The 27,952-nt window shown below is 44.6% G+C and overlaps 1 protein-coding gene across 3 annotated transcripts in view; it reads left to right on the forward strand.

The window, feature by feature from the left end:
- TRPM3 (transient receptor potential cation channel subfamily M member 3) overlaps positions 1 to 27,952 on the forward strand; it is a 694,734-nt gene that overhangs the window by 608,224 nt on the left and 58,558 nt on the right. For all 3 annotated transcript variants that reach the window (XM_063913891.1, XM_063913889.1, XM_063913890.1), the window contains one exon: positions 26,918 to 27,068. In XM_063913891.1, coding sequence (XP_063769961.1) covers positions 26,918 to 27,068 — 151 coding nt within the window. The remainder of the gene's footprint in view (positions 1 to 26,917; positions 27,069 to 27,952) is intronic.

Raw genomic sequence — 27,952 nt, forward strand, 5'->3', positions numbered from 1 at the left:
TAACAAAAATCCTGCTGCGATCAACTTGGAATTACCCCCAAAGTGTAAAAATAAAGCAGCCAGTATTTACCCTGTACAGAAATAAAATAACCCACCCAAATCTAACTCTCTTTGCAAATGTTATATCTGCCACACCTGCAGTGCACATGGTTTTGACCAATTGCTAACTTTCTTGCTGCTGCGATCAACTCAGAATTACCCCCCATGTGCACTGCAGGTTGGGCAGATGTAACATGTGCAGAGAGAGATAGATTTGGGTGGGGTGTGTTCAAACTGAAATCTAACTTGCAGTGTAAAAATAAAGCAGCCAGTATTTACCCTGCACAGAAACAATATAACCCACCCAAACCTAAATATCTCTGCACATGTTACATCTGACCCCCCCCCCCCTGCAGTGCACATGGTTTTGCCCATTAGCTAACAAATTTGCTGCTGCGATCAGATCTGATTTACCCCCTGAGTGACACCACCACTTCCATATGCTGTTTGATGCATTGGCTGAGCACCAGAGCATGTTGGTCAAATATTGAGGTGTGTCGAAAACGCTGTGACTGGTTTTGGTTTTGTAATTCTTCCAAAAATTGACAAAAAAGCTAGAATCACATAATTTGGGCCTGGTTTTGTTCCCAGAGTATTACTAACCTCAATAACATTAATTTTATTTGATTAATAAACCATAGTTTGTGTTTTTTGTGTTTTTGTTTAGACAGGTATATGTTTCATATAAGCAAAGAGGAGAAGGAGATTGCAGTGGGTAAAAGAAGGTGGGTAGCTATGCCCTCCTTGGTGCTAGTCACACCTCACGGCACAGACCACACCCCCATATCAGTAGTCACACCCCCTGCGGCAGCCCCCAATAGGCCCTTTATAAATTTCAGCTCCAGGCCCACCAGGACCTTAATCTGGCACTGGTTTTAATAAAGTACTTTTAGCAAGTAAACATGTTTGTTTCAGAATGATGATATCTGACATTTACATGGCTGTATCACAATAGAAAGTTTTTGCTAAAAAAGAAATATAACATGGAAGTTATACAGTATGTAAATAGCATTTCTTTCAGAGAGAAGATTACATTACTAATTAAGAAGCTTTCACACATTTTAAGAGCAAACCAAAAGTAAAATGAATGGTTAAATATATAGTTTCAATCTTGTTTGCTTTAAGCAGTCCCTGCAGGTTCTCCAGGAAAGAACTTGTCAAATGTCAACATGTAATGACTGTGACATTAATCTAGGTCATGACAGAAAATTGTGCCGATCTGTAAAAGAAAGAGGGCACAATGTACCTGATATTAACAACAGGGAATAAGGCAAGAAGCCAATGTGCTGAGATGTGAAAACAGAAGCCTTTCGTTGGTTACTGGTGTACAGATGGACTAAGCAGAGCATTCCAAGGCTTTCACTGAACATTGGCACAAATAGAAGATATCAAATTTGAAGGCATAAGGCCTGTTTCAGAGGTGGATGCAGTGCCGAAGTATGCGCAGTTGAGTGACACTACAGTCGCAATATGTACAATAATCCATGCGCAAATCAACCATTTTCTGGGCATGTCTGAGTCTGGACTGCCAATTCATATGCAGCTGTAAAGACTCTGGAGGCTTACAGTACTTGCAATGCCTATTCGATGGTGTGACTGATGTGCCACCGATGGTGTGTGTTTGTACACAAGCGGTGTATTAGAGATGCCGTCAGTAGGTATCTCTGAATAAATCCCAGCAGTTGCGTCATTAGCATATTTGAGCGTGCACAATCACAGCAGAGACAGTATTTGTGTTCACCTCTGAATCAGGCCAATAGTCAGGGAGGAAGTGGTGCAGGAACTTGCGGAGCTTGTGCTTCAGGGCCCTGCTCCGGTCAGAGGCACAGGATATCAGTCATCTGATGGACCCAGGGGCTGGATTGGGCCACTAGGAGCATGGGATAGTTCCCTCCAGGTCAGATCTGTGCACCCCTTAGTGGCTTGACACACCCCTGTGTTTGCCAATGTGTATGTTTATTTTTTTCCCTGTTGGGGACAACGTTTTTTTTCTGTGAGCGCCAAAGTGCTTTATTATTTACTGTGGGTGCCAATTGTTTTCCTGTGAGGAACAATGTATTTTATATTTTCCTGTGGGGGGCCATTGTGTTTGTTTTCTAATGGGGCCAGTGTAATTTTCCCCTGTGGACAATGGGCCTAATTCAGACCTGATCGCTCGCTAGCAGTTTTTTTGCAGCGCTGCGAACAGATAGTATCAGCCTACAGGGGAGTGTATTTTAGCTGTGCAAGTGTGCGAATGCATGTGCAGCCGAGCAGTACAAAAAGATCTTTTGCAGTTTCTGAGTAGCCCAGGACTTACTCAGCTGCTGCGATCACTTCAGTTTGTCCGGGACCGGAATTGACATCAGACACCCGCCCTGCAAACGCTTGGACACGCCTGCGTTTTTCCAACCACTCCTAGAAAATGGTCAGTTGACACCCACAAATGCCTTCTTTCTGTCAATCTCCTTGTGATCTGCTGTGCGAATAGATTCTTCATAAAACCCACCGCACAGCAATGATCCGCTTTGTACCCGAGCAACACGCCTGCGCATTGCGGTGCATACGCATGCACAGTTCTGACCTGATCGCAGCGCAGCGAGAAAAGCTAGCGTGCCATCAGATCTGAATCACCCCCAATGTGTTTTATTTAATTTTATTGTTGTGGGGCCATTGTGTTTTATTTGTTCCTGTAGGGTCCAGTGTGTTTTATTTTTTCCTGTGGGGGCCAATGTGTTTGTCTTTTCCCTGTAGGGGCTAATGTCTCTTTTTTGTGTGTGAAATTGCTTTAGTGAGTTGGACTATAACTAGTCCTCCATTCTGGTCATGCCCCCTCCCTGGCACACTTTGGGGTGGGAGGTGCCATGGCTATATGCTCCTCACTACACATCTGCCCCTAGTGAGTCAGACATAGTATCCTGATCATAGATGTTTTTCTGTAATGGGTACAGTGCACACAGGCCATTAGGCCCGGAGGGCCCCCACCACACCCATATAGTATAGTTACCCCTCCGGAGTCTCGCAACGACTGCCCTTTCCCGTGGCCATTTCTTTGCGCATGCGCACTAGAGATATCCCCGGGAACAAGGTGCGGGCACCATGTTCCTGGAGACCTGCTCATGCGCAGTAGACGCTGGCATTCTGCCAGAGTCCACTAGCTGCTGGAGAGGAGAGGGCCTGAAATGTAGGTTGCATGCAGGTCCCCTCCTCTCAAAACGCCCCTGATCCTGATGCTATTTTCCAATAATAAGCATTACCTTCCAGAATGCACACCCTGCTCCTGACATTTCCTCATACTTCCACTTCACACTTTTTAAAATGTATTTCCATTTTCAGCCTAAAATTAGCCATCTAGATTTAGTTAAGTGCAAGCAGAATAGATGGCACATTTGGTTATTTGTCTACTAATATGTCAGCAAAGGGTAGTATTACATAATGGAAATTTACCATGCCAGGTGTTGTACGGCTACATTTCCTATTGAGCACAATCATTACAGTAAAATCTGTTATGGGCTATGTGTTACATGTGATTAGATTAATGATCATAAGACTATGTGATTGCTAATTATGTCCTGATATGTGAAACCCAGATATGAAAGAGGGTGTACTTTTGCAGAATAAGATGCATTGCAGGTCCACAATCTTGTAAATCACTCTGAGTACATATTCCATTTAAATAAGATTGCCATTTCCCAATTTAATTTGCCTTTATTTCATTTCCCACAAAACAGCCTTATGCTGGGTACACACTGGCCGATATATAGGCCGTTCTATTGGATTTATTAAAGCATTACATTTAGACACAAATAATGAAGGACTATGAGTGGTCTTTCTCTAAAGGGCCCTACACATTTAAATATCCGCCGCCGAGCTGCCCGACGGTGAATACGGCCGACGGGTGACCCGGCGGCGGGGGGGCAGTGACGGGGGGAGTGAAGTTACTTCACTCCCCCCGTCACACGGCTCCATAGGAGTGCAGGCAAATATAGACGAGATCGTCCATATTGGCCTGCATGCACAGACGACGGGGCACCAGCGATGAACGAGCGCAGAGCCGCGCATCGTTCATCGCTGGTGACTCCACACTCAAAGATATGAACGGTATCTTGTTCATTAATGAACGAGATTGTTCATATCTTTGAGTGATATCGCCCAGTATGTAGGGCCTAATAGCCTGGGAGAAAAGTTCAGTTTCCCACCAGGGGCGCTTCTAAAGGGCCCTACACACTAGAAGACATGACCAATGTGAAAGATGAACAAGGTGGAAGATGAACAATTTCCTTTGAACTTCCCAGAGCCCTGACAAACGAAATTGAGTGTACACACTAAGCAATTTTTCACACAATTTTAAAGACGAAAGATATCTTTGGATTTGGCACCTTATTTACATATTTTAATATTGGGGAGGCATTTCTGGGTGTGTGGGCAGGGCTGTAGAACCCCCTTCTACAATGAAGTTTTTTTCACCCACTGCCCCACCAATTTCCACTGTACCACCAACTTAATAAAAAATTCATTATAATATATATATATATATATATATATATATATATATATATATATATATATTCCAAGTATTGTCAAGATCCAAATGAAGATCCAGAATAGAGGGCACTCACCAGTCCAACTTCATAAAAAGCATTTATTGGTACATCCGAGTCATCACAAATGTCGACGTTTCGGCTCTAGTGATCCTTTTTCAAGACTGCCCCAGGAGACATCTGCTCAGCATGCCAGGAGTACGTGTCGTGGACAAAGTACGGAACTGCACACGCAGCGTAAGAGACACGCACGGTAGCGTGTTTATGCAAATTGCATAAGAAGTACGGTCGCTAAGTACAAATGACACAATAGGTCATTTAGTTTAAAGGCGGGACAGTAGCCACGCTACAATAGCACCAAACTACCCGGTTTCTAAAGAAATTTAATATAAAAACAAAATTTAGTATAAATAAAAAAAAATTAATTGCCTCTGGGGGTAAAGCTGCCAACTTGAATGAATCCTAATTTTCTATACAGAAAAAACAAGTATACCTGAGTGAGCGAACGTAGGAGTGAGTGAAATTCGAACCCAGTAATTCGGGATACCGTCGTTCGGTACAGAGGTGGAACTACCGCCAGTGCAACCAGTGCGTTGCACTGGGGCCCGCCTCTGTCCAGGGGCCCAAAGCATGTAATGAGTCAAACTGACTCATTACATGCCGCTGTACGCTGCGGGCAACCGCTGCCCGCAGCGCACAGCCGCCCGGAGAGAGGAGAGGAGCAGCGGTACGGGGGAAGGTGGAGGAGGGAGGTGAAGGAGGGAGCCGCAGCAGCGCTTTACTACTGATGGAGGCGCTGCTGCTGCTGCCCCTCTGCTTCACTATAGGCTGTCTTCCGAGAACAGCCTATAGTGAAGCAGAGGGGCAGCAGTAACGCCTCCACCAATAACACAGCGCTGCTGCGGCTCCCTCCTCCACCTCCCTCCTCCTCCTTCTCTCCAGCCCGGGAATCGTCTGACGCTGCACCAAGGAGCCTGAGCCAGCGGAGAGGGTAAGTATAATTCTTCTTTCTTTCTGTCTCTTTCTTTCTTTCTTTGTTGGGACTGCCTGCCGCTATGTGTAAAAATGGGGGACTGCCTGCTGCTATGTGTAAAAAGGGGGAATCTGCCTGCCGCAATGTGTAAAAATGGGGAATCTGCCTGCCGCAATGTGTAAAAATGGGGGACTGCCTGCCGCAATGTGTAAAAACGGGGGACTGCCTGCCGCAATGTGTAAAAAGGGGGAATCTGCCTGCCGCAATGTGTAAAAAGGGGGGACTGCCTGCCGCTATGTGTAAAAATGGGGAATCTGCCTGCAGCTATGTGTAAAAAGGGGAAATCTGCCTGCCGTAATGTGTAAAAAGGGGGACGCTGTCTGCCGTAATGTGTAACAAGGGCACGCTGTCTGCCGTAATGTGTAAAAAGGGGACGCTGTCTGCCGTTATGTGTAAAAAGTGCACGCTGTCTACCGTAATGTGTAAAAAGGGGGACGCTGTCTGCCGTTATGTGTAAAAAGTGTATGCTGTCTGCCGCTATGTGTAACAAGGGCACGCTGTCTGCCGTTATGTGTAAAAAGGGGACGCTGTCTGCCGTAATGTGTAAAAAGGGGGACGCTGTCTGCCGTAGTGTGTAAAAAGGGGGACGCTGTCTGCCGTAATGTGTAAAAAGGGGACGCTGTCTGCCGTAATGTGTAAAAAGAGGAATCTGTCCGCTGTAAGGTGTAAAAGGGTCTCTACCTGGTGTAGTAGTGCTACTGTGTGGCGTAATTTGAAGAATGGAGACTACTGTGCACCGTTTTATGAATTGGTATTATTTTGTGGCCACACCCCTTCCCCACGAAGCCACGCCACTATGTATTTTTGCGCGCGCCTACGGCGCGGACTGCCCCTGTTTTGCATGCAGGGGTGGGGCTCCGATGCCGTTTCTTGCACACAGTGCTAAAATGTCTAGTTACGGCACTGTTGCTAGGTATCCATTTCTCTGGCCCTGAGCAGGTCCCCCTCACCAGATCCTCTCCAGGGGTGAGGGGGTGGACTTGGATGGGATGTGGGGGGGCCAAAGCATTTTGTCGCACCTGGGCCCACCGCTCGCTAGTTCCGCCACTGGTTCGGTACATCAAGTGAGTGGAGGCTTATTGGCGTGAGAAGGCTGACTCACGTTAGTATAATGTTTAATACGCAAATCGTGAGGTGATTTGTAGAGGAGCGTGATAGTGCATTGTATTGCGAAGTATTGAAGATAAAAGGGTTTTTTTTGGTATTACGCTCCTGACTGAGGGTCCCAGTTTGTATAACGACCCGTGGTCGTACGGCAGATAAGTAACAAGTACCTATATGCTGTGTGATTGGACCGCGCGTTTGTGGGTGCGATACATAGCGCAACTTGATATCCTTTTTACGAGCTTTTGCGTGAAATCGCGGTATCATTAGCACTGTATAGAGCATACGCAAGCGTGATTTGTGTATAACAAAGTGCATAGGGAGTTTTCGCTGGTCTCTCTCCGGAAGATCTCTAACGGCCGATACTTTACTGGAAAGGGTAAGTTATTCCTAAAAACTTCCAGTAAATATAGGTCAGATAGGGCCCTAGGTTGGGTACATTGCCTTCGCTATCGACAGTGTATGGTAGTACTGGCCAACGTGGGCGGTGAGTGGGTGAAAGCGCTCTAAGAACTTTCACCGTCTATTCGTATTGTGCATTGGGGATTGCGTAAAAGGAAAAAGCCCGTGATGGGATCCAATTGCACAAGCGGTGGACGTTTTGTAACCAGGGTTCAGGTTGAAGAGCCGTGGCCCATGGGGTCAGAAAGGTTTGTTATGTGTGGGATATATGGTCCACACACGGAAGGCTTTTTGTCTGAATGGGTACGTATGACTAACAAGGATAGGGTACCATTCCCTATGGTGGGCAGCTTTGAACCAGAGGTATTACAGAACTTAAGGTTAAGGATATGTCTGATAAAATCCAAGAAACAAAGGATTAAACATACAGATTGTTTAAATCTATGGCAACAGGAGGGGGATATGCAAAGGGAATAAGCTCACGCAGCAGGTTCCAAACCTAGCGGGAAAACAATGGCGACCGCACCACCACCACCATATATTGTGGGGGAGAAGATGGCTACAGACAATGGTACATTGGTACAGGATAGGAGAGTAATTGATAAATGTACTAACCCTAACCCTTGCCAGTTGTATCCTGTTTTAAATTTTCCCCAGGACTGTGAGCAGGAAGATGAGCCCAGCACAATATTGGCACTCTCTCTAGCAGCCACCATACAAGATACTCGGGTGGGCACGGCCCAACCAACAAGAGCAGTAGTCAGGCCCCCTAGCGGAGGGATAAGTGAGGTCGTGTCCACAGGTAAGTACGGTACCATACATTATGCAGAGACAATAGCACCTCACATTGTAGAATCAAACCAGAATGATGTAATTGAATTAAATACTGTCAGGGTGATTGCAGTCCCCAATGGGAAGACTGACGCTCAGGGAGTAACTCCCATCAGGAACATTGCCATGCATTGTCCCGGGCAGAGTTAAGGTCAATTATGTCAGAATTTCCCGATCCCAGAAAAGATCTAGTCGCATGCCAGAGGTTCATTAAAGAGTTAGGTAACGCCAACGAACCCACACACAAAGATTGGCGAATAGTGCTAGGGGTATGTTTACCCTCAAATATTGACCCCGCGAAATTCATAACCGATTGTAAGTTAGACACAGAAGTACCTCTTACTGATTAATACAATCAGGAGAATGTACGGCAAATCAATCTGCAATTAGGAGTATATTTCCCTACTGTTGTCAAATGGAATAAAATCTTTTCCATAAGACAAAAGGAAGGTGAAACGGCATCCGAATATTTCCATCGAGCACTGCAGGAAATGGCTAGATACACTGGGATCGAGGACATTATAGACAATGTACATCACAGGGAGGTAGCTGTTTCAGTATTAATGGATGGGTTGAAGGAGGCACTGAGAACGAGGGTACAGACCTCTCTACCAAACTGGAGACGTATCTCGGTGGCTGCATTGAGAGAGTCCGCTGTCGAGCATGATAGGTACTTCATTAAGCACAGGGAGTTACAGGGGGAAAGGCTGATGACAGTGAGTATAGACGCACTTACAACAGGGCCACATCAGCCGAAACCCCAGACCCCTGATGGTAAGTCACGTGTAGTAACATGCTATAATTGTCAAAAGGTAGGACATTACTCGAGGGAATGTAGGAAAAAAAGTACACATAATGTATACCGACCCTCTAGACCAGGATATGAACCACTCTACAATGCACATATTTGGGATCAGGGACCGCGTAGGAGGAATTACGAGCCACACGCAGGGGAAACAAGGAGGTACCCACCAAGGAGGGACTGGCAGGCCTCCGAAAACTCACAGTTATCCCCCTCACATATTGTAGCTGCCAATGCGCTGCGGGAGGGTCTCACCACACAATAGGGGTTGGGCCACACCTGTAGTCTGCAGCCAGTGAAGTTGATTGCTAGCCTTGGTAATGAACCTGAGGTAACGGTTGATGTAGCTGGTGTACCATTACCTTTTCTTGTAGATACAGGGGCGGCCAGGTCAGTGTTAAATTCGACAGTAGGTGTAAAAACCACGGGTAAAACAATTTTGGCAATGGGAGTAACAGGAACTGTGCAACAATACCCTTTGAGTAGACCTGCAGAGATTACGATAGGGCCCTTGCAAACCAAGCATTCTTTCCTGTTGGCTGCATCGGCTCCGACTAATCTACTCGGGAGAGATTTATTGTGTAAAATGCGGTGTGTCATATCCTGTACTCCTGAGGGTGTCTTCTTGGATATACCTGGGAACCATGCTCAAGAAGTGCAGGATACATTAGACACCCCTCAAAGGCTAATGTCGCATTCTACTGTTATAGACAAGTGTCCATCAAAGGTAGAGGAAATGATCTCACAAATACCGGGTTCCCTTTGGACCAAAGATGGACAAGACACTGGATTGATGGCAAATGTAACTCCAGTAGTAGTGCAAGTAAAAGATGGTAGGAGAGCTCCAAAAATCTCTCAGTATCCTCTGAAGCCAGAGGTAGAATTAGGAGTGTACCCCATCATAGAGCGGTTGCTACAACAGGGCATCCTAGTCAGGACATCCAGCACTGCCAATCTTCCCTGTGAAAAAGAGTGGGGGGAGGGGTCACAGGCTAGTGCAGGATCTAAGGGGGATAAACAAGATAGTTGAGAGCCAATTCCCCGTAGTGCCCAATCCAGCTGTCATCCTCATGCAAACTCCCTCTACTGCAAAATTCTTCACTGTCATCGACCTCTGTTCTGCCTTCTTTTCTGTCCCTCTGCACCCTGACAGCCAATATCTTTTTGCTTTTACATACAGGGGAGTACAGTACACCTGGACTCGTCCCCCCAAGGTTTCATTGACAGCCCGAGTATTTTCTCCCAGGCCTTGCATGACTGTTTACAATCCTTTCAACCTGAGAGTGGATCAGTACTAATACAGTATGTCGATGACTTATTGTTGTGTTCTGACTCACTCGAATCGTCCTTGAAAGACACGAAACAGCTTCTGTCTCATCTTTCCCAAACGGGACACAAGGTTTCAAAGGATAAGTTGCAGTTGTGCCAGACCAGGGTAAAATATTTGGAACATTGCTTGACTCAAGGACTTAGACACCTCACCGCTGATAGAATACAGGCGATTCGCGACATGACTCTGCCACAAACGCAGCAGCAGATCCGCACTTTCCTTGGAATGTGTGGGTACTGCCGAAACTGGATTCCAGGGTTCTCTATACTGGTTTTACCTTTGCAAGAAATGGTCTCTTCAAGCAAACCAGAACGGGTCTCACACACAGATGAGTCCGAACTGGCCTTTGAGAGACTCAAACAGTGCCTATCACAGGCACCTGCATTAGGTATGCCAGATTATGGGAAGCCCTTTGAATTATACGGTACAGACAGTGCAGGGTGCGCGGCAGGAGTTTTAACCCAGAGACATGGTGATGCCAGCAGGCCGGTAGCTTACTACAGTGCACAGTTGGACACCGTAGCGCGGTCTCTCCCCACATGCTTGCGAAGTGTTGCAGCGATAGCTTTGCTAGTAAATAAAAGTGAGGACGTAGTGTTAGGACACAACCTGACCATCCATACACCTCATGCAGTATCAGCCTTACTGAACTCCGCCCAAACCAGACATGTCTCATCTGCTCGGTTTACAAAGTGGGAATTATCACTGATGGCCCCTGTAAACATCACCATTAAGAGATGCAGCTCACTAAATCCTGCAACTTACTTGCCAAGTGTGCCTGGACAGGCACAAAGGGTGGAGGATGAGAATGATGGTGAAGGAGGATTTAGTGCAGACACTGATACGCATGATTGTATGGAATACCTGAATCAGACTTTCACTGCGAGACCTGACATCAGTGACAACCCACTGGAAGGGGTAGACTTTACCTTCTACACTGACGGTAGTTGCCACAGACAAATGGACTCGGGAGACCTGTGTACTGGATATGCAGTTGTAGACGACAGAGGTATCATAGAAGCTGAACCCCTGGGCCCACCACACTCAGCACAAGTTGCTGAGTTGGTCACCCTAACCAGAGCGTGTGAATTGGCCAAGGGTAAGTCAGCTAATATATACACAGATTCTAGGTATGCCTTTGGAGTGGTGCATGATTTTGGGGCCCTATGGCGCCTCAGAAATTTCATGACGGCAGCTGGCACACCCGTAGTGCATGCGTTCCACATAAAAAGACTTCTAACAGCGATACAGGAGCCAGACAGAGTGGCTGTTATCAAGTGCAAAGCACATACTTACAACCAAGACCCAATTTCACTTGGTAACAGCCGGGCAGACGAAGCTGCTAAATCAGCAGCCAGCACCCCCATACAAATGAACATCACATCACTGATGACATTTAACACGATAAACACACAACAATTAATTGAAATGCAAGATTTGTGTTCTTTACAGGAAAAGGCAGTCTGGAGGTCAAAGGGATATGGCCAGGAATCCTCAGGACTGTGGACAGCTGGACAAAGTAAGCCAGTAGCCCCCAGAGCATATCTTCCAAGCTTAGCTGAGGCGGCACACGGTCTGACTCATATGGGTAAAGAGGGTATGTGTAAGCTGGTGAGAGCCTACTGGTGTGCGCCAGGATTCTCTTCTCATGCAGGTAAGAGAGCAATGACATGTTTTACTTGCTTGAGGAAGAATATTGGAAAGTCAATACCAACAGAACCATCCCATATCCCTCCGACAGATGGACCTTTTCAGGTAATACAAATCGATTTCATACAGTTACCACCCTGTAGGAATTTAAAATATGTTTTAGTTTGTATTGACGTATTTTCTAATTGGGTAGAAGCATTCCCTGCTGCCACAAATACTGCTACGTTCACTGCAAAGAAAATTGTGCAGGAATTTGTGTGCAGATATGGTATCCCTAGAATAATTGAAAGTGATAGGGGTACCCATTTTACAGGTGAAGTCTTTCAGGTCATGTGCAAACTGATGGGAATTAATAGCAAGCTGCATACTCCGTACCATCCACAGGTGAGTGCAAAGGTGGAGAGAGTGAATAGCACTATTAAGAACAAGCTGCGCAAATGAATGGCTGAAACTGGATTGTCGTGGCCAGAAGCTTTGCCACTAGTGTTGTACAGCATCAGAACCACTCCCAGGTCTCCCCTTAACCTATCACCCTTTGAAATTCTTTTTGGTCGACAACCTCATGTAATAATAGACCCCCAGGATGATTTGAAATGTAATAATGAAGTGACTGTGAAATATTTGGTTGGGATGAGCCAGCAGCTGAGAAATCAACAAAGAAATTTAAAGCTGGTGATTCCTGACCTACCGAACAGTAATTGTCATGACATTGAACCTGGGGATTATGTGATGATTCGAAATTTCTTATGCTCAGGTTGCCTCATAGACAGGTGGGAAGGACCATATCAAGTCTTGTTAACCAGCACAACAGCATTGAAGGTCGCCAAAAGAGAGACTTGGATCCACTCGTCCCACTGCAAGAAGGTCGCTGACCCGGAGAGAACTTGTGACAAAGAGCAGAGTGTAGAGAACCTCGTATCACTGGAGTGTCTGTTACGGGAAAGTTGAGAGGCAGGATTGTTGAAGGGCATCTGAGCACAGAGAGTAACGAGCTAGAACGGTTGTCGTACCACTTTCTTTTTTCACCTCCCCCTGCATTTTTTTTCCTTTCTTTTCTTCTTCTTATTTTCCTCCTTTCCCATAACGAAATGGATCGATCACAAGAGACTGCGTTTCGGGTTCTGTTAGTAATTCTGGTTTTGATAAAGACAGTGGCCCTCATTCCGAGTTGATCGGTCGCAAGGCGAATTTAGCAGAGTTACACACGCTAAGCCGCCGCCTACTGGGAGTGAATCTTAGCTTCTTAAAATTGCGACCGATGTATTCGCAATATTGCGATTACTAACTACTTAGCAGTTTCAGAGTAGCTCCAGACTTACTCTGCCTGTGCGATCATTTCAGTGCTTGTCGTTCCTGGTTGACGTCACAAACACACCCAGCGTTAGCCCAGGCACTCCCACCGTTTCTCCGGCCACTCCTGCGTTTTTTCCGGAAACGGTAGCGTTTTCAGCCACACGCCCCTGAAACGCCGTGTTTCCGCCCAGTAACACCCATTTCCTGTCAATCACATTACGATCGCCGGAGCGAAGAAAAAGCCGTGAGTAAAAATACTTTCTTCATAGTAAAGTTACTTGGCGCAGTCGCAGTGCGAACATTGCGCATGCGCACTAAGCGGATTTTCACTGCGATGCGATGAAAAATACCGAGCGAACAACTCGGAATGAGGGCCAGTGTGTTTTGGTGAGGGTCCCAGAGAGGTCGAGCAGGGATCTGGAATGAGTACTGATGGCAAGTATGAATTTGTAGGATCTCAGGATCAGCACATCATTTTGGTTAAGGCTGGCATAAGTAAGCGCTCTGGTAGTCAGGGAGCTCGGAGGCACTGTGAGGGGTTATTGTCTGATGAATATTGTATTTGTAGGAACTGTGAGAATATAGTTGAGGATGGGTGCATCCAGAGATGTCAGTCCAACCTTAATATCGACATGGACCGTCATCCGTTGAGTGATTACCACTCACTAGTGGGTAGGTCTTAAACCCGACAGAATGTTGGGTGTGCTCACAAGTACCTCAAGGTCAGAGCAAGTCAGGATTAGTACCATACCCTTTAGCAATAGATGAGGTACTCGAATTACAGGGTGGGAGACCGGTGGACAAGAAATTCAATATTTCTAGGCCCCCTAGTTTGAAGCTCCACCAGTATCATGTAGACAGATCCTTATTATGTTTTAATATTTCCAATTACCGAAAACCGGGAAATTGGGAAGTGACGTGGAATAACCAGACAATGACCTTTTCACACAGATCTGATAGGATAGCCATAGACTCTGAACTTGTACGGCAAATAGCCAACAGTGGGAGGTATTTTCGGTATAGATATACTCGTGGAAGCAAGACCATGTGGGTTGGAAAAGTATCGCCAGGGTATTGTGCTCATATCATCCAGCCTGATACTTGTACTGAGCAGATGGGAGAACTAGGGATGGGTTTCTTTATTCAGAAAGTTTGTAATATGGTGATGTTATATTTTGTCCCCTATGTTCTCCCAGATGATGCCTATTTCATATGTGGGAGGAAGGCGTACAAGTGGCTTGCCCCGAGCTCAGAGGGATTGTGTTTTATTGGGAGAGTACTGCCAGAGGTCATGACCATAACCCATGATAAGATGAAAGACGTTCACCGCAGTGCTCAGGCTCCTTATACTCATACTCACTAAGGCCCTCATTCCGAGTTGTTCGCTCGTTCTTTTTCATCGCATCGCAGTGAAAATCCGCTTAGTACGCATGTGCAAAGTTCGCACTGCGACTGCGCCAAGTAACTTTACTATGAAGAAAGTATTTTTACTCACGGCTTTTTCTTCGCTCCGGCGATCGTAATGTGATTGACAGGAAATGGGTGTTACTGGGCGGAAACACGGCGTTTCAGGGGCGTGTGGCTGAAAACGCTACCGTTTCCGGGAAAAACGCAGGAGTGGCCGGAGAAACGGTGGGAGTGCCTGGGCGAACGCTGGGTGTGTTTGTGACGTCAACCAGGAACGACAAGCACTGAAATGATCGCACAGGCAGAGTAAGTCTGGAGCTACTCTGAAACTGCTAAGTAGTTAGTAATCGCAATATTGCGAATACATCGGTCGCAATTTTAAGAAGCTAAGATTCACTCCCAGTAGGCGGCGGCTTAGCGTGTGTAACTCTGCTAAATTCGCCTTGCGACCGATCAACTCGGAATGAGGGCCTATGAACACATTATCAAGAGAAACCTCATAGATAGGACAGAGCACGCAACCTCTGATTTGATCCACGAATCCACCGGGATTCAATTCCTTCTCGCATTAGACATCACCCGTACTGCCAGAGGAATTATAAATTATAGATATATCCATGCACTAGCGAACTTGATAGATAATATCACTGAGATGTATGACGACACCTTCAGGTATACGGGAAGGGAGTTACAAGCTTACAAGAAGGAACTGATTCAGCACAGGATGGTCCTAAATTATATCACAGCCGTGACAGGTGGGTACTGTGTTACTCTGGCAACTCAATATGGGGTGAAGTGCTGTATGTATATTATGAACAGCATTGATGATCCAACGGAGATAATCGATCAAAAGATGGACGATATCTTGCAGTTGAAGTGGGAGTTCAGGAGGAAACACAACCTTACCTTGGCGACTGTGAGTAATGAACTGACCGGCTGGGTCTCATGGTTGAACCCACGAAATTGGGTCTCAGGTTTAGGAGAGTGGGCTCAAAATGTTATTATGAGTGTAGGGAAGTTTCTCCTTTGTATCCTGGGAGTCGTCATAATTATTGGTTTGATATTTAGGTGTGTTCGTATTCTGACTCGGCGCAAACACGGCACAAAGTTGATGAGTCTAAGGAGCGAGGGCGCTGTTATAGCAGCAGACTTAATTTATGACCCATCCATAGAGACAGTGTTATGATAAGGATTGCAAATGAATTTCATGGCCTGTTTCTTTCACCCTTTTTTCTTTTGTTTCCCCCTCTGCCCAGATACATCCATCCGGAAAAGACATCTGCCCTACCCAAAATGTTTATATGAATGTATTTTAGATATGTGTCTTATCTTCATCTCTGCAACCTCCAGTTAATAGCACACATAGTCGACAGGTGATACCCGCTTATACTAGCACTCACATATGTTTCCCCCTCCATGTATCATCAACTAAATGTGCACCCCATTTGTTTTAACAAGAAGCCAAAAAGAGCTCGGTAGTGTTTGTTGGCCCATTTACAGACCCTTGATACGGGATGAGAAGGATTTAATGTATACTTATTTAGAACATATACGGCATGTTGATACATGCCCCTCAGACATGGATTCATACATACATGCTTTTTACTATCCCACTAGGTCATACATTTCCTACCTACCACTCTCCCCCGACCATCCAAACTTCTGTAGATATTGTGTAGATATTTTTCTGTTTAGTGATTAGATAGTGGCAGTTATTGGTGACTGCCAAAGGGTGGACTGTCAAAGTCGAAAAATATTGCAGTACACACATCACGTACAAACTACACACAGATGGCCTCCGCATGTGTACTTGTTCTGTCGTGCGTGCACATATTCGCAATTTGCGTATGGTCGCTCCCGCGGTCCTGCACATTAGCGTGTGGTATGGGTATTTACGGTAGAGTTTGTGAACGCATGGAAAGCTATCAAAATACATTACATATTTAATCCAAATAGTGCACAATGTACACATTCCTCCCTGCACCACATCAGAAAGTAACAGCAGTTTAAATGGTTTCAGAACAAAGGGAATCACCTTTACAGAATAGGAGGGGACAGAACAAGGTTATAAGGTGGTGTTTGGTATCCAGCTGAAGGGTATTTTAAGGGTAACATTCCGGTGTTGGTTTGAGGAAGATTGCATGTTCCTGCGGATAGTTATGTGCAGGAGCAGACTATAGATATAAACTGTATTTACTGTACATTATGTATGCAGCGGGAATCCAGAGAAGACCACCCACAAGAGCAGTTGGAACAGACATCGCCTACCTATTCAAACCGACCTATGACCTCTCCTGTACTGTAAATGTGCATCCCTGTGTCCAATGGACAAAGAGATTACAGTATCTATTGTATTGCTTTTTGGAAGAATTTTATAAAGAGAGCCTGCTGCAGGCCTGGTCAGGCACAAGACTCACAACGTTATCTATCAGATGACGGAGGACCGGACCGGGTAGCGCAAGCGAATCCACTCACGTATGTACCATTGAATGTAGCCATTTACTCTGTTATATTGTATTGTATTATTTGTATTGTAACCCCCTTTCAGCAATAATACGCTGTGGTTTCGGCACCCAGCGGTTTAATTACAATCTGGTGTCGTGTCTTCATTGCCCTGCTAAGGTTTAAAGTGTATTATCATTGCATTGCATTGCTGTAAAAGGTTTAAAGTGTATCTCTGGGTGTGTACGCGCTGTGAGTACTTTGTACCGTCAGCGCGGCGTTTGTACGCTAAGTCCGTGCACAGTACGGGACTTTGTACACTAATAGCGTACAAAGTACGTAGAGTGTGTATTAAGTACAGCGGCTGCAGCGGCTCCATGGTAAAGTGTATTTAAGGTGTGTTCAAGGTATAGCTTTCATTCCTAAGGATAAATCAACATTATCAATATATTAACCATTATAATACATTTTTTATTACTTTAGTGGGGCAGTGGGAGAAAATACATTGGTGGGCAGTGGAAGAAAATACATTGGTGGGCAGTGGAAGAAAATACATTGGTGGGGCAGTGGGAGAAAATACATTGGTTGGGCAGTGGGAGAAATGAAGGAGACGCTGTGCGGCTCCCGTCAGTGACTCAGCTAGAATGAAGCCACTGACGGGGAGGGAGCCACTGCCGGGAAGGGAGCCGTGGACGGGGAGGGACCTGCAGACGCTGTCAGGAAGGTGAGCCGCTATCGGGGAGGGAGCCACAATGTCACACTGTGCACATCGCTCATCGCGGCTCCATACACACATGATGTGATGAGCAATGTCATAAGTAACATTGCTCACATTGAGCTGTCTGCACCGCCGACAGCCAACCTACAGTCAACGAGCGTGGGTGCGTGCATCGTTGATTGGAGGGCCATACACACTAGACGATGTGAACGATATATCGTTCACAATCGTCGTTATTGTTCATATCTGCTGCAAATATTGTCTAGTGTGTATGCCCTTAAGGCCTGTGTGCAGACTCTGTCTGGGACTCCTCCACTATAACTGGCAGTGCTGTAGACTCTGGGGGCACTAGGGTCATTAGGGGGCCCTAGCGCTGTCCCAGAGTCTAGTGTATGTGCAGATCTCTGGGGAAATGGCGCAGCTGCCTTCTTCCCAGAGATTTCCTTACTGCGCATGCGCAAATCTCCAGAAAAATTACTGCCATGCCAGTTACCAGAGATTTGCTTAAAGATGCTGCCACCAGCGGGGGACTCTGGAGAGTGTTAAAAATGGGTGCAGGGTCTGTGGTGTGGGCCCCCCGTGTACACCACACACACTGCACCCATTGTAAGTACACCAGTGTTTCCAACTCTACTGTACATGCCCTTCCCCATGCACCTATTTCCTCTAAAGGGCAATCCTGACAACAACTAGTACTAAGGTCAAGAGCTGCTGAGTAGAGTAGAGTATTTCACTATGCTCATTTTAAGTATAACATATTGTACAATCAAATAAGGGTGTTTCTTCATCAGTTGTATAGCATACATATTTGTAATAGTGCTGATAAAAATGTACACCTTTACTTCATACTATACTTACATATTTTTCTTACAGCACTACTTAATATACAGTATATACCCAACTGCTGAAGTTTTCCAACTTTAACACATAAGTGGATTATGATCATAAATATCCAGTATTAAATCAGTTCATAACATACAGTATATCATGCAATTTTACCATATAAAATATTAAACCTGGCAGTAAAATATAACTACTGTACATTTATTGTGAACCATTACATAATTACATTAAGTTACCATCCTTCAAAACAAAGTATGTGGTAATTGTGAGTATGAAATGATACAGCCAGATGCAGCAAATGTTAGGTTGTGCCCCAACCACTACAGACGTGGCTTAAATCAGCTTTATTACAGGACAGAAATGGAATAAAGGTGATTCCAATATTGAAAGGTGAAAAAAAAATGCACTTGAGTAAGGGTCAAAATAACTCATTTTATTAACTAAATACACCATAAACAATATTACTAATTATTGCTGCTTAAAATAGATTCCTTACTGATGCTTAAATATAACCAGCGCTAGCACTACCATTATTTATTAATTAACACAATGATTATGCATACCTTCCAACCGTCACGATATTTGTGGAGGCACTCTGCATAAGAGGCTTTACCTGAGCTGCAGTTCCATAAATACTTTCACAGACTATTGTTTTTCCATCTTTTTGCATTTAATCATAAATACAGTATGTCCCATTGGACACCTTAAGTTTATATTCTGCTGCGCCGAGAATGCACTTATAAACTGATATGCTTTATGCACCACGTAACCCCCATATTCTCTGAGGTTACACAAAGGAACCAGTAGTGAATTTATATTAACCTAATCAGTTATAATGGGGTCTATTCATGAAGCAGTGAAAACAGTGGAGAAGTGAGCCAGTGGAGAAGTTGCCTATGGCAACCAATCAGTGTTGAGGTAACATTTATAAAGTGCATTCTATAAAATTATACATAGCAGCTGATTGGTTGTCGTGGGCAACTTCTCCACTGGCTCATTTCTCCACACTTCTTACTGCTTCATAAATAGACCCTACTAGCATTATTTTCCACCTGTCCATTTTGGATGTATTTGTTATACAGGTTGAGTATCCCATATCCAAATATTCCGAAATACGGAATATTCCGAAATACAGACTTTTTTGAGTGAGATTGAGATAGTGAAACCTTTGTTTTTTGATGGCTCAATGTACACAAACTTTGTTTATTACACAAAGTTATTAAAAATATTGTATTAATGACCTTCAGGCTGTGTGTATAAGGTGTATATGAAACTTAATTGAATTGTGTGAATGTAGACACACTTTGTTTAATGCACAAAGTTATAAAAAATATTGGCTAAAATTACCTTCAGGCTGTGTGTATAAGGTGTATATGTAACATAAATGCATTCTGTGCTTAGATTTAGGTCCCATCACCATGATATCTCATTATGGTATGCAATTATTCCAAAATACGGAAAAATCCCATATCCAAAATACCTCTGGTCCCAAGCATTTTGGATAAGGGAGACTCAACCTGTATTATATTGTTTTATGTGCTGTTTTAAATATATTATTGCCACTTGTGGTACATTGGATGTACTTATAATTTCTTTGGGCCTAATTCAGACTTGATCGCAGCAGCAAAATCGTTCTCTAATCGGCAAAACCATGTGCACTGCAGGTGGGGCAGATGTAACATGTACAGAGAGAGATATATACCTTTCACACCGCACAAATAACCCGGGTCGACGTAGGTCTCTGTGCGGTGTGAAAGGGTCAATCCCGAATTCCCATGTCGCCTGACCCGGTAATTCAACCTGGGAATAAAGAAGGTTTATTCCCGGGCTATTACAGGGTCAGGTGCAGTGTGAACGGGTTTCACGGGTCGTTGCGACCCAGTACCCATTCACAGCATAGGGAGAGGCGGCACAGAGATTATCTCATCTCCTAACGCCGCCTCTGCACCCGCCCCGATGATGTCACGATCCCCGTCCCCGATGGCAACCCGACACGGCAGTATGCTGGGTCGGGAAGCCAGTTCTCATTGTCCAATGCCGGGTCGCACCCGGGAAGGACCAGTTTCCAATACCTGGGTGCGACCTGACATTGGTGATCTGAAAGTGGTATGAGATTTGGGTGGGTTACATTGTCTCTGTGCAGGGTAAATACTGGCTGCTTTATTTTTACACTGCAATTTAGATTTCAGTTTGTACACACCCCACCCAACTCTAACTCTCTCTGCACATGTTATATCTGCCCCACCTGCAGTGCACATGGTTTTGTCCATTAGAGAAAATTTTTGCTGCTGCGATCAGGTCTGAATTAGGCCCTTTTATTTCTGCTCCAAGTTTGGCAAGCTTCTACTGTTTCTGAGTACAGTACACATTACATGGAGTATATTTACTAAGATTATCATTTCTGCCGATTTCAGCAGAGATTAATCTCGGCTGACATCGGCAGTGTGAGAATTTAACTTTTTGAGAAAAAACAGTCATTTACTAAACTACCGTGTTTTTTCAATTCGAATTCACCGAAGTCGACGTAATTTGTATTGCCGGCAGTGTTTTATGGGAGAGACTAGTAAAACACTGCCGGACTTAACACAATGAAGCCCGGCCAGATCAGTGAGATCCGTGCAGGGCTTCATTGTGTACAGTATAGAAAGAGTTAATATTTAAAATAAAATTTGCGTGGAGTACCCCTCTTAAGCATAACCAGTCCCGGGCTCTTTGAGCCGATCCTGGTTGTTTAAATACCGGAGGGAAATTGAGTAGGGTTCCCCGTATTTATACAACCAGCACCAAGCTCTTGGGCTATCCTGGTTCCAAAAATATGGGGGACAAAGACATAGGGGTCCCCCGTATTTTTAAAAACAGCACTGGCCTCCACTAGCCAGGGAGGTAATGCTGCAGCCGGGGGACACTTTTATATAGATCCCTGCGGCCAAAGCATCACTCCCCCCAACTAGTCACCACTGGCTGGGGTTCCCTGGGGAAGTGGGTACCCCTTAAATCAAGGTGTCCCTTCCTCCAGGCACCCAAGGGCCAGGGGTGAAGCCTGAGGCTGTACCCCTCATCCCTGGGCGGTGGATGGGGGTCTAATAGCCAAAATTGTGTAAAAAGAAGGAATATTGTCCCCTGTTGTTGAACTCCAAGTCCTAGCAAGCCTTCCCCGCTTGCTGGTACTTGGAGGAAATAATGGGCCTGTAGTTCCACAACAAAAGAAATACCCAAATACAAACAAAACACACACACACACCGTGAAAGTATAATTTAATTCCACTTACATGCACACTTACACACTCACACATACTGTACTTACCTAGTTATGCTTACGAGGGGGGACCCCACGCAATTTAAAAAAATAAATATTTTTAACTCTTTCTGACACTTTTACACAGAGAAGCATGCATGGATCTCACTGATTCGTGCATGACAGCCAGAAGCAGGTCTATATGAAGGCTCCATTTTTGGATGCATTCTATGCTTTCCCGGCAGTGTTTGGCTATTGTCGGCAGTGATTGAGAATACAAATTATTAGTAAATTCCCGTGTTGTATAAAATAACAGCCGTGTTTGACTGATGGTCTATTGCATGGGTCTTCAACCTGTGGCCCTCCAGCTGCTGTGAAACTACACATCCCAGCATGCCATGCCACAGTTTTGCTATTAAGGTATGCTAAAACTGAGGCAGGGCATGCTGGGATGTGTAGTTCCACAGCAGCTGGAGGGCCGCAGGTTGAAGACCCATGGTCTATTGATTTGTATTTTTTTGGACGGCTGTGTATCTCAATACAAATAGCCCCGACACTGCCGAAATTTGTGTTTAGTAAATTCGGAATAGGGATGTGTCTGCACACACACAATTAGCTAGGTAAACATTAGGAACAATAGTTCCATGAAGGACCCCTGTAAATTATTGGTAATTACCATTTATTGTGGGGGTGCTACCAACTACAGCTGGAATAAGTGCCTACAAGAGAAGAAAAAAAGGGCTGTACTATCGGTGCACATAGAGAGAGGTGGTCTGGTTATCACTTCTCCCTAAAATTTAACTTTTATTATTATTATCATAAAAATAGTGTAGGATGTCTTTATTTAGACTGCAAGTTGAGGCGAAACATAGAGGTTAAAATCATTAACATAGACTAGACATATAAGAGTGCAATGAAAGTTGATGAATGTGAATAAAGATTAAAAATGTGTGTCAGCGTGTTTTATTCTACTGTCCAGAAAATATATAATATTTATCGTACATTAAGCCAGTAATCAATTATTCTTTAATTTGTCCACATTATGTCTACTAGTGTTGATCTCACTGTACAATAATGTATAATATTTTTATGGAAACAATATTCCTATACATTCTGATGAGACATATTAGTGGGACATTAACATTCTATTGACATATGAGAATCTTAAATTTCTGTAGTATAGGGGGTATGTTTGAGAGTGCAGGTCCTAATAATCTCCTATATATTAGCCCTGTGACTCTGTGCCTGGGTGGAGTCACAGACCCTGCCCTGTCTCAGTGTCAGCACACCACACACCATAGCAGAAGGGACCACCAGGCAGACACACCATTCTCTCCCACAAGCCAGCAGTGCACTGACGACCCACACTGCCAGGTAACCCACACACCCTCACCACACACCACCCCTCCCCTGCAAACACCCACCACCACCTACTACACCCGCCTTACCCACCACGGCGCCACACACAGCCGCTACCAAGTCCGCCGCTAGCCCCCCCCCCACACCATCTGTTACAGTGCAGCCGCGCCGTGCAAATACAGTCACGGCTAAACGCCCTCCACACCCCCGTCGCACACATCGCTCCACACTACCGCTCCAAACACTGACTCACGGAGCCCGAGCACACAGCACAGCCAGGCTCCGTCACTACCACTCTCGCTCCCATTCAGCTCCCACTGCCCTTCACCAGCCCCATCACCCGCATCTCTCTTCCACCGGACTACAGGACCGCACAGAGTGCTCACCCTGTCTCACGGAGGCGCCACACACCACACCGCAAGCCTCCCTCACTACCGCGGCAGCTGCGCCTCTGTCACCTCCGTAACCCGCGGCGCTCTGTCTGCCACCTGCGCCTCCGTCACGCGCACCGCTCTCCGCCAGCCCTGTCGCCACTCCACCATCACCCAGCACAAATACACCTCCCGCACCCACCACCATCAGTATAGGAGCCAACTGTAGTACACCCCCACCCCCCTTCCCCACCTTGGCTGATATTGGTGGGGGGAGTCAATAACTTGATGACTGCTATTGTGCTGGAAGGGGGGGGGAAGTATCACCCAACACAATCCTTGAAACAACACCCTCCCCATCTACCCCCAGCCCCCACCACCATCAGCCACACAACAGTATATCTGGCCTAGATAGGAGCCAGCAGTAGTGCCCCCCCCCCCCCCCTTCCCCACCTTGGGAGTAAGGCTGATATTGGTGGCGTGAGGTGGTGTGAAGAAGGGGGGGGGGGGAATAACTTGATGGCTGCTATTGTGCTGGAAAGGGGGAAAGTGGAATGCTTTTATATCATTGTACATATACAGCAAGCAGTTTGCGGCACTCACGGACATTAAACAGGTCAGGAGACAGGTTATTTCAACATTTTCAACATTTTTGTGGATGTGTGACTAAAGGGATTTGTGACTAACATTTAAACGTTGAAATAACCTTTTTCCTCACCTGTTTTATGTCCGTGAGTGCCGCCAAGTGCTTGCTGTATAATCGATTGATGTGGAGGGTATCCGGCAAATACTATAATAAAGAAGCTGTGTCAAATCCTGCTTTGTATCTATCATGCTACATATATATATATATGTATATATATATATATATACATACACACATACATACATACATACACACACACACACATACATACACACACCCACACATACACACACACACACACACACACACACGTGTGTGCGTGTATATATATACACAGAAACCCCCCCTGAAAATGCTGCATTTGCCCCTGTCACAAGACCCTACACCCCATTCACCATCACAGTCCTTTTTCTCATACTACATCTACCCACAAACAAAACAACCATTCCACCACAACTTCACCATCTACTATTCTACACCTTCACTTTTCTGTTGAGTTTAATGGGGCGTAGCCCCTTACGACAGTGTGAAGAGCGCCCGTAGGGCGCGATGAATCACCTAGTGTTACAATAATAGTTCAAAATTCTATACTAAATTTAGACCAAGGCAAATAGATCAATTATTGCTGCTTCTAATTTAGATGCAAGACGCCTTAGCCGTTATTATTTTATCCAGCAGGCAGTAATAACACTAATTGCACCGGTGGGATGTAGTTCTAATAAGTATAGTGAGCGTTATTTATTATATGTATAGTCTACTATGAATATATAGTACACCATCCAAAAGATATATGTATATCTCCTCAATGAAGGCGATGCACTAGATCTAATTCCAGTAGGTGATACACCTTAGAGGATTTATACCTCCCTTAATATTAGGTGTGAATACAAGTTGGATATGTGATAGTTATAGTAATCTGGTGTACACACAATTATTGTCCTTAGAGGAAAGGCACCCTCATTATTAAGGAGTAGTGGCACCCTCTCAGCTAATCACATTCAAATCCATACATATAAAGATGATAAATATATTCCAACTTATATGTGGTAATACTTCATTATGAGGTGTATCACTAGACCAATAAATTATGCACCGCCTTTAAATATCCAGAGTATATTGTTACAGGAACGGATTTTATTTATTCTATATATTCATAGATAACACTAATCTAAATAATGGTTTTATCATAGCTCACCAATTGCACATCACAACTATGTGCTCATTGAGTAATTGTAAATATTAGTATTAAGATATTTATTGCATTTGTCTGCTCAATTCCATCATGTGTGATGTCTGTGATGGAATTGAGCAGACAAATACTATGAATATATAGAATAAATAAAATCCGTTCCTGTAACAATATACAGTGAGATCAACACTAGTAGACATAATGTGGACAAATTAAAGAATAATTGATTACTGGCTTAATGTACGATAAATATAATATATTTTCTGGACAGTAGAATAAAACACGCTGACACATTTTTAATCTTTATTCACATTCATCAACTTTCATTGCACTCTTATATGTCTTGTCTATGTTAATGATTTTAACCTCTATGTTTCGCCTCAACTTGCAGTCTAAATAAAGACATCCTACACTATTTTTATCATAATAATAATAAAAGTTACATTTTATGGAGAAGTGATAACCAGACCACCTCTCTCTATGTGCACCGATAGTACAGCCCTTTTTTTCTTCTCTTGTTGGTGTTTAGTAAATTCCCAATATCACACTTAGAGAAAAAAAAATAGAATGGAATCGAGAGCTTAGTAAATTTCCGCCCATGTCCGCCCTTCAACAACATCCTGCATCAAGGGCAAGTTTTGTTGTCTTTACTCTCTCCAGAGGCAGAACTCTGGGAGGCAACGGAGTCAGCTGCCGCCGGGCTCCTGCTTTGAAGGGGGGCACCTCTCCTCCTGTTCTGTGTGTTCAGCGACATTAATCAATTAAGTTAATTGACATCAGCCGGTATCTCTTTCGCAGCCGACTTCCCCGCTAGTCACTGCACCTTACAAATCACACCCTCTTTATTATAGATATACTGAAAGCAGATATCTTACTGATGAAGCTATTTGCTCCTATAAAGGAAGCATGAGAATTCTAACTATATGAAGTTATTTCTCTGACAATTACACGTAACTTCATATAGTTAGAATTCTCATACTTCCTATGCAAGAGCAGATATCTCCATCAGTAAGGTGCATGCTACCAGTGTAAAAGGTTGTGGGTTCTAATCCTGGATATTACACTTGCAAATTAATTGTCAGAGAAATAATCAGCATTGTGAGTGACTGAGCAGATCTATGTAGTGTGTGGTTGGACCCCTACATAGATCTGCCTGGTTGCAACGGTTTTGTAGTAGCTTCATATAGTTAGAATTAGAGATGAGCGGGTTCGGTTTTACTCTGTGTTACTCGGATCCCAAAACGGCATCTTATTGGCTCACGGATGATATATAGGGGGGGAGGCATCAATATTTTTCTTGCCTCCGGGCAACTGGGATAAACTTACGCCACTGACTCTCTCGATGGCATTATTTAAACTTGCCAAAGGGGTTCAACACAGCCTTGAGAAGCTCTGTTGGATTTTCCCATAGTCAAATAAATATGGAAATGAGTGGACGCTAGCACTTCCTCCTTTCACTAGCAGAGTTACGCTGCTGATGAAATGGAAAAGGAGTGGACTTTCCCCGAGGCTCCAAGTGCATCCTCGGCAGGGTAAATATCAGCATTACAGTATGTCATCATGTATTGCTGCATTTATGTAGACCCATAAGTGTTGCTGTCAGTTTGGAACATGAACCCTCAGAAAATACTTTTACATTTGATTGAACAATACAGTATAAATGTAAGGCTCACTCTGTTTTTCTTTTTGTTAATTCTTTCTAGCTCCTTGTGGATACAATGAGACTACAGGAGATGGTAAAATAATTCAGTATCCCCCATGCAAAACAGGAGCATGGATTGTCCCTGCAATCATGGCCTGTTACCTGTTAGTTGCAAATATTCTTCTAGTAAACCTCCTGATAGCAGTATTTAAGTAAGTCTTTCATTTTATTACTTTTGAGTAAAGACCATGTAAATTTAAGGTGGCCACTTTATGCTGTGGCAAAACATAGAGAGTTGCATTGTTATGGCAAATATATTTGAAAAAAAAAGTGGACAGAGCACAATGTAGGCCCCATATTCTGGTGAACAAAGCACAATGTAGACCCCATATTCTGGTGGACATATCACAATGTAGGCCCTATATTCTGGTGGACAGAGCACAATGTAGGCCCCATATTCTGGTGAACAAAGCACAATGTAGACCCCATATTCTGGTGGACATAGCACAATGTAGGCCCTAAATTCTGGTGGACAGAGAACAATGTAGACCTCGTATTCTGGTGGACAGAGCACAATGTATGCCCTATATTCTGGTGGACACAGCAAAATGTGGAATCCATATTCTGGTGGACAAAGCACAATGTAGACCCCATATTCTGGTGGACAGAGCACAATGTAGGCCCCATATTCTGGTGCACAAAGCACAATGTAGACCCCATATTCTGGTGGACAGAACACAATGTAGGCCCTATATTCTGGTGGACAGAGCACAATGTAGACCCCGTATTCTGGTGGACAGAGCACAATGTAGGCCCCATATTCTGGTGAACAGAGCACAATGTAGGCCCTATATTCTGGTGGATAGAGCACAATGTAGACCCCGTATTCTGGTGGACAGAGCACAATGTAGGCCCCATATTCTGGTGAACACAGCAAAATGTAGGATCAATATTCCGGTAGACAGAGCACAATGTATACCCCATATTCTGGTGGCCAGAGCACAATGTAAGTCCCATATTCTGGAAGACACAGCACAGTGTACACAAGGCCCCATATTCTAGTGGACACAGCACAATGTAGGATCCATATTCTGGT

Source organism: Pseudophryne corroboree, chromosome 1 (genome assembly GCF_028390025.1).
Source record: "Pseudophryne corroboree isolate aPseCor3 chromosome 1, aPseCor3.hap2, whole genome shotgun sequence".
Classification (NCBI taxonomy): domain Eukaryota; kingdom Metazoa; phylum Chordata; class Amphibia; order Anura; family Myobatrachidae; genus Pseudophryne; species Pseudophryne corroboree.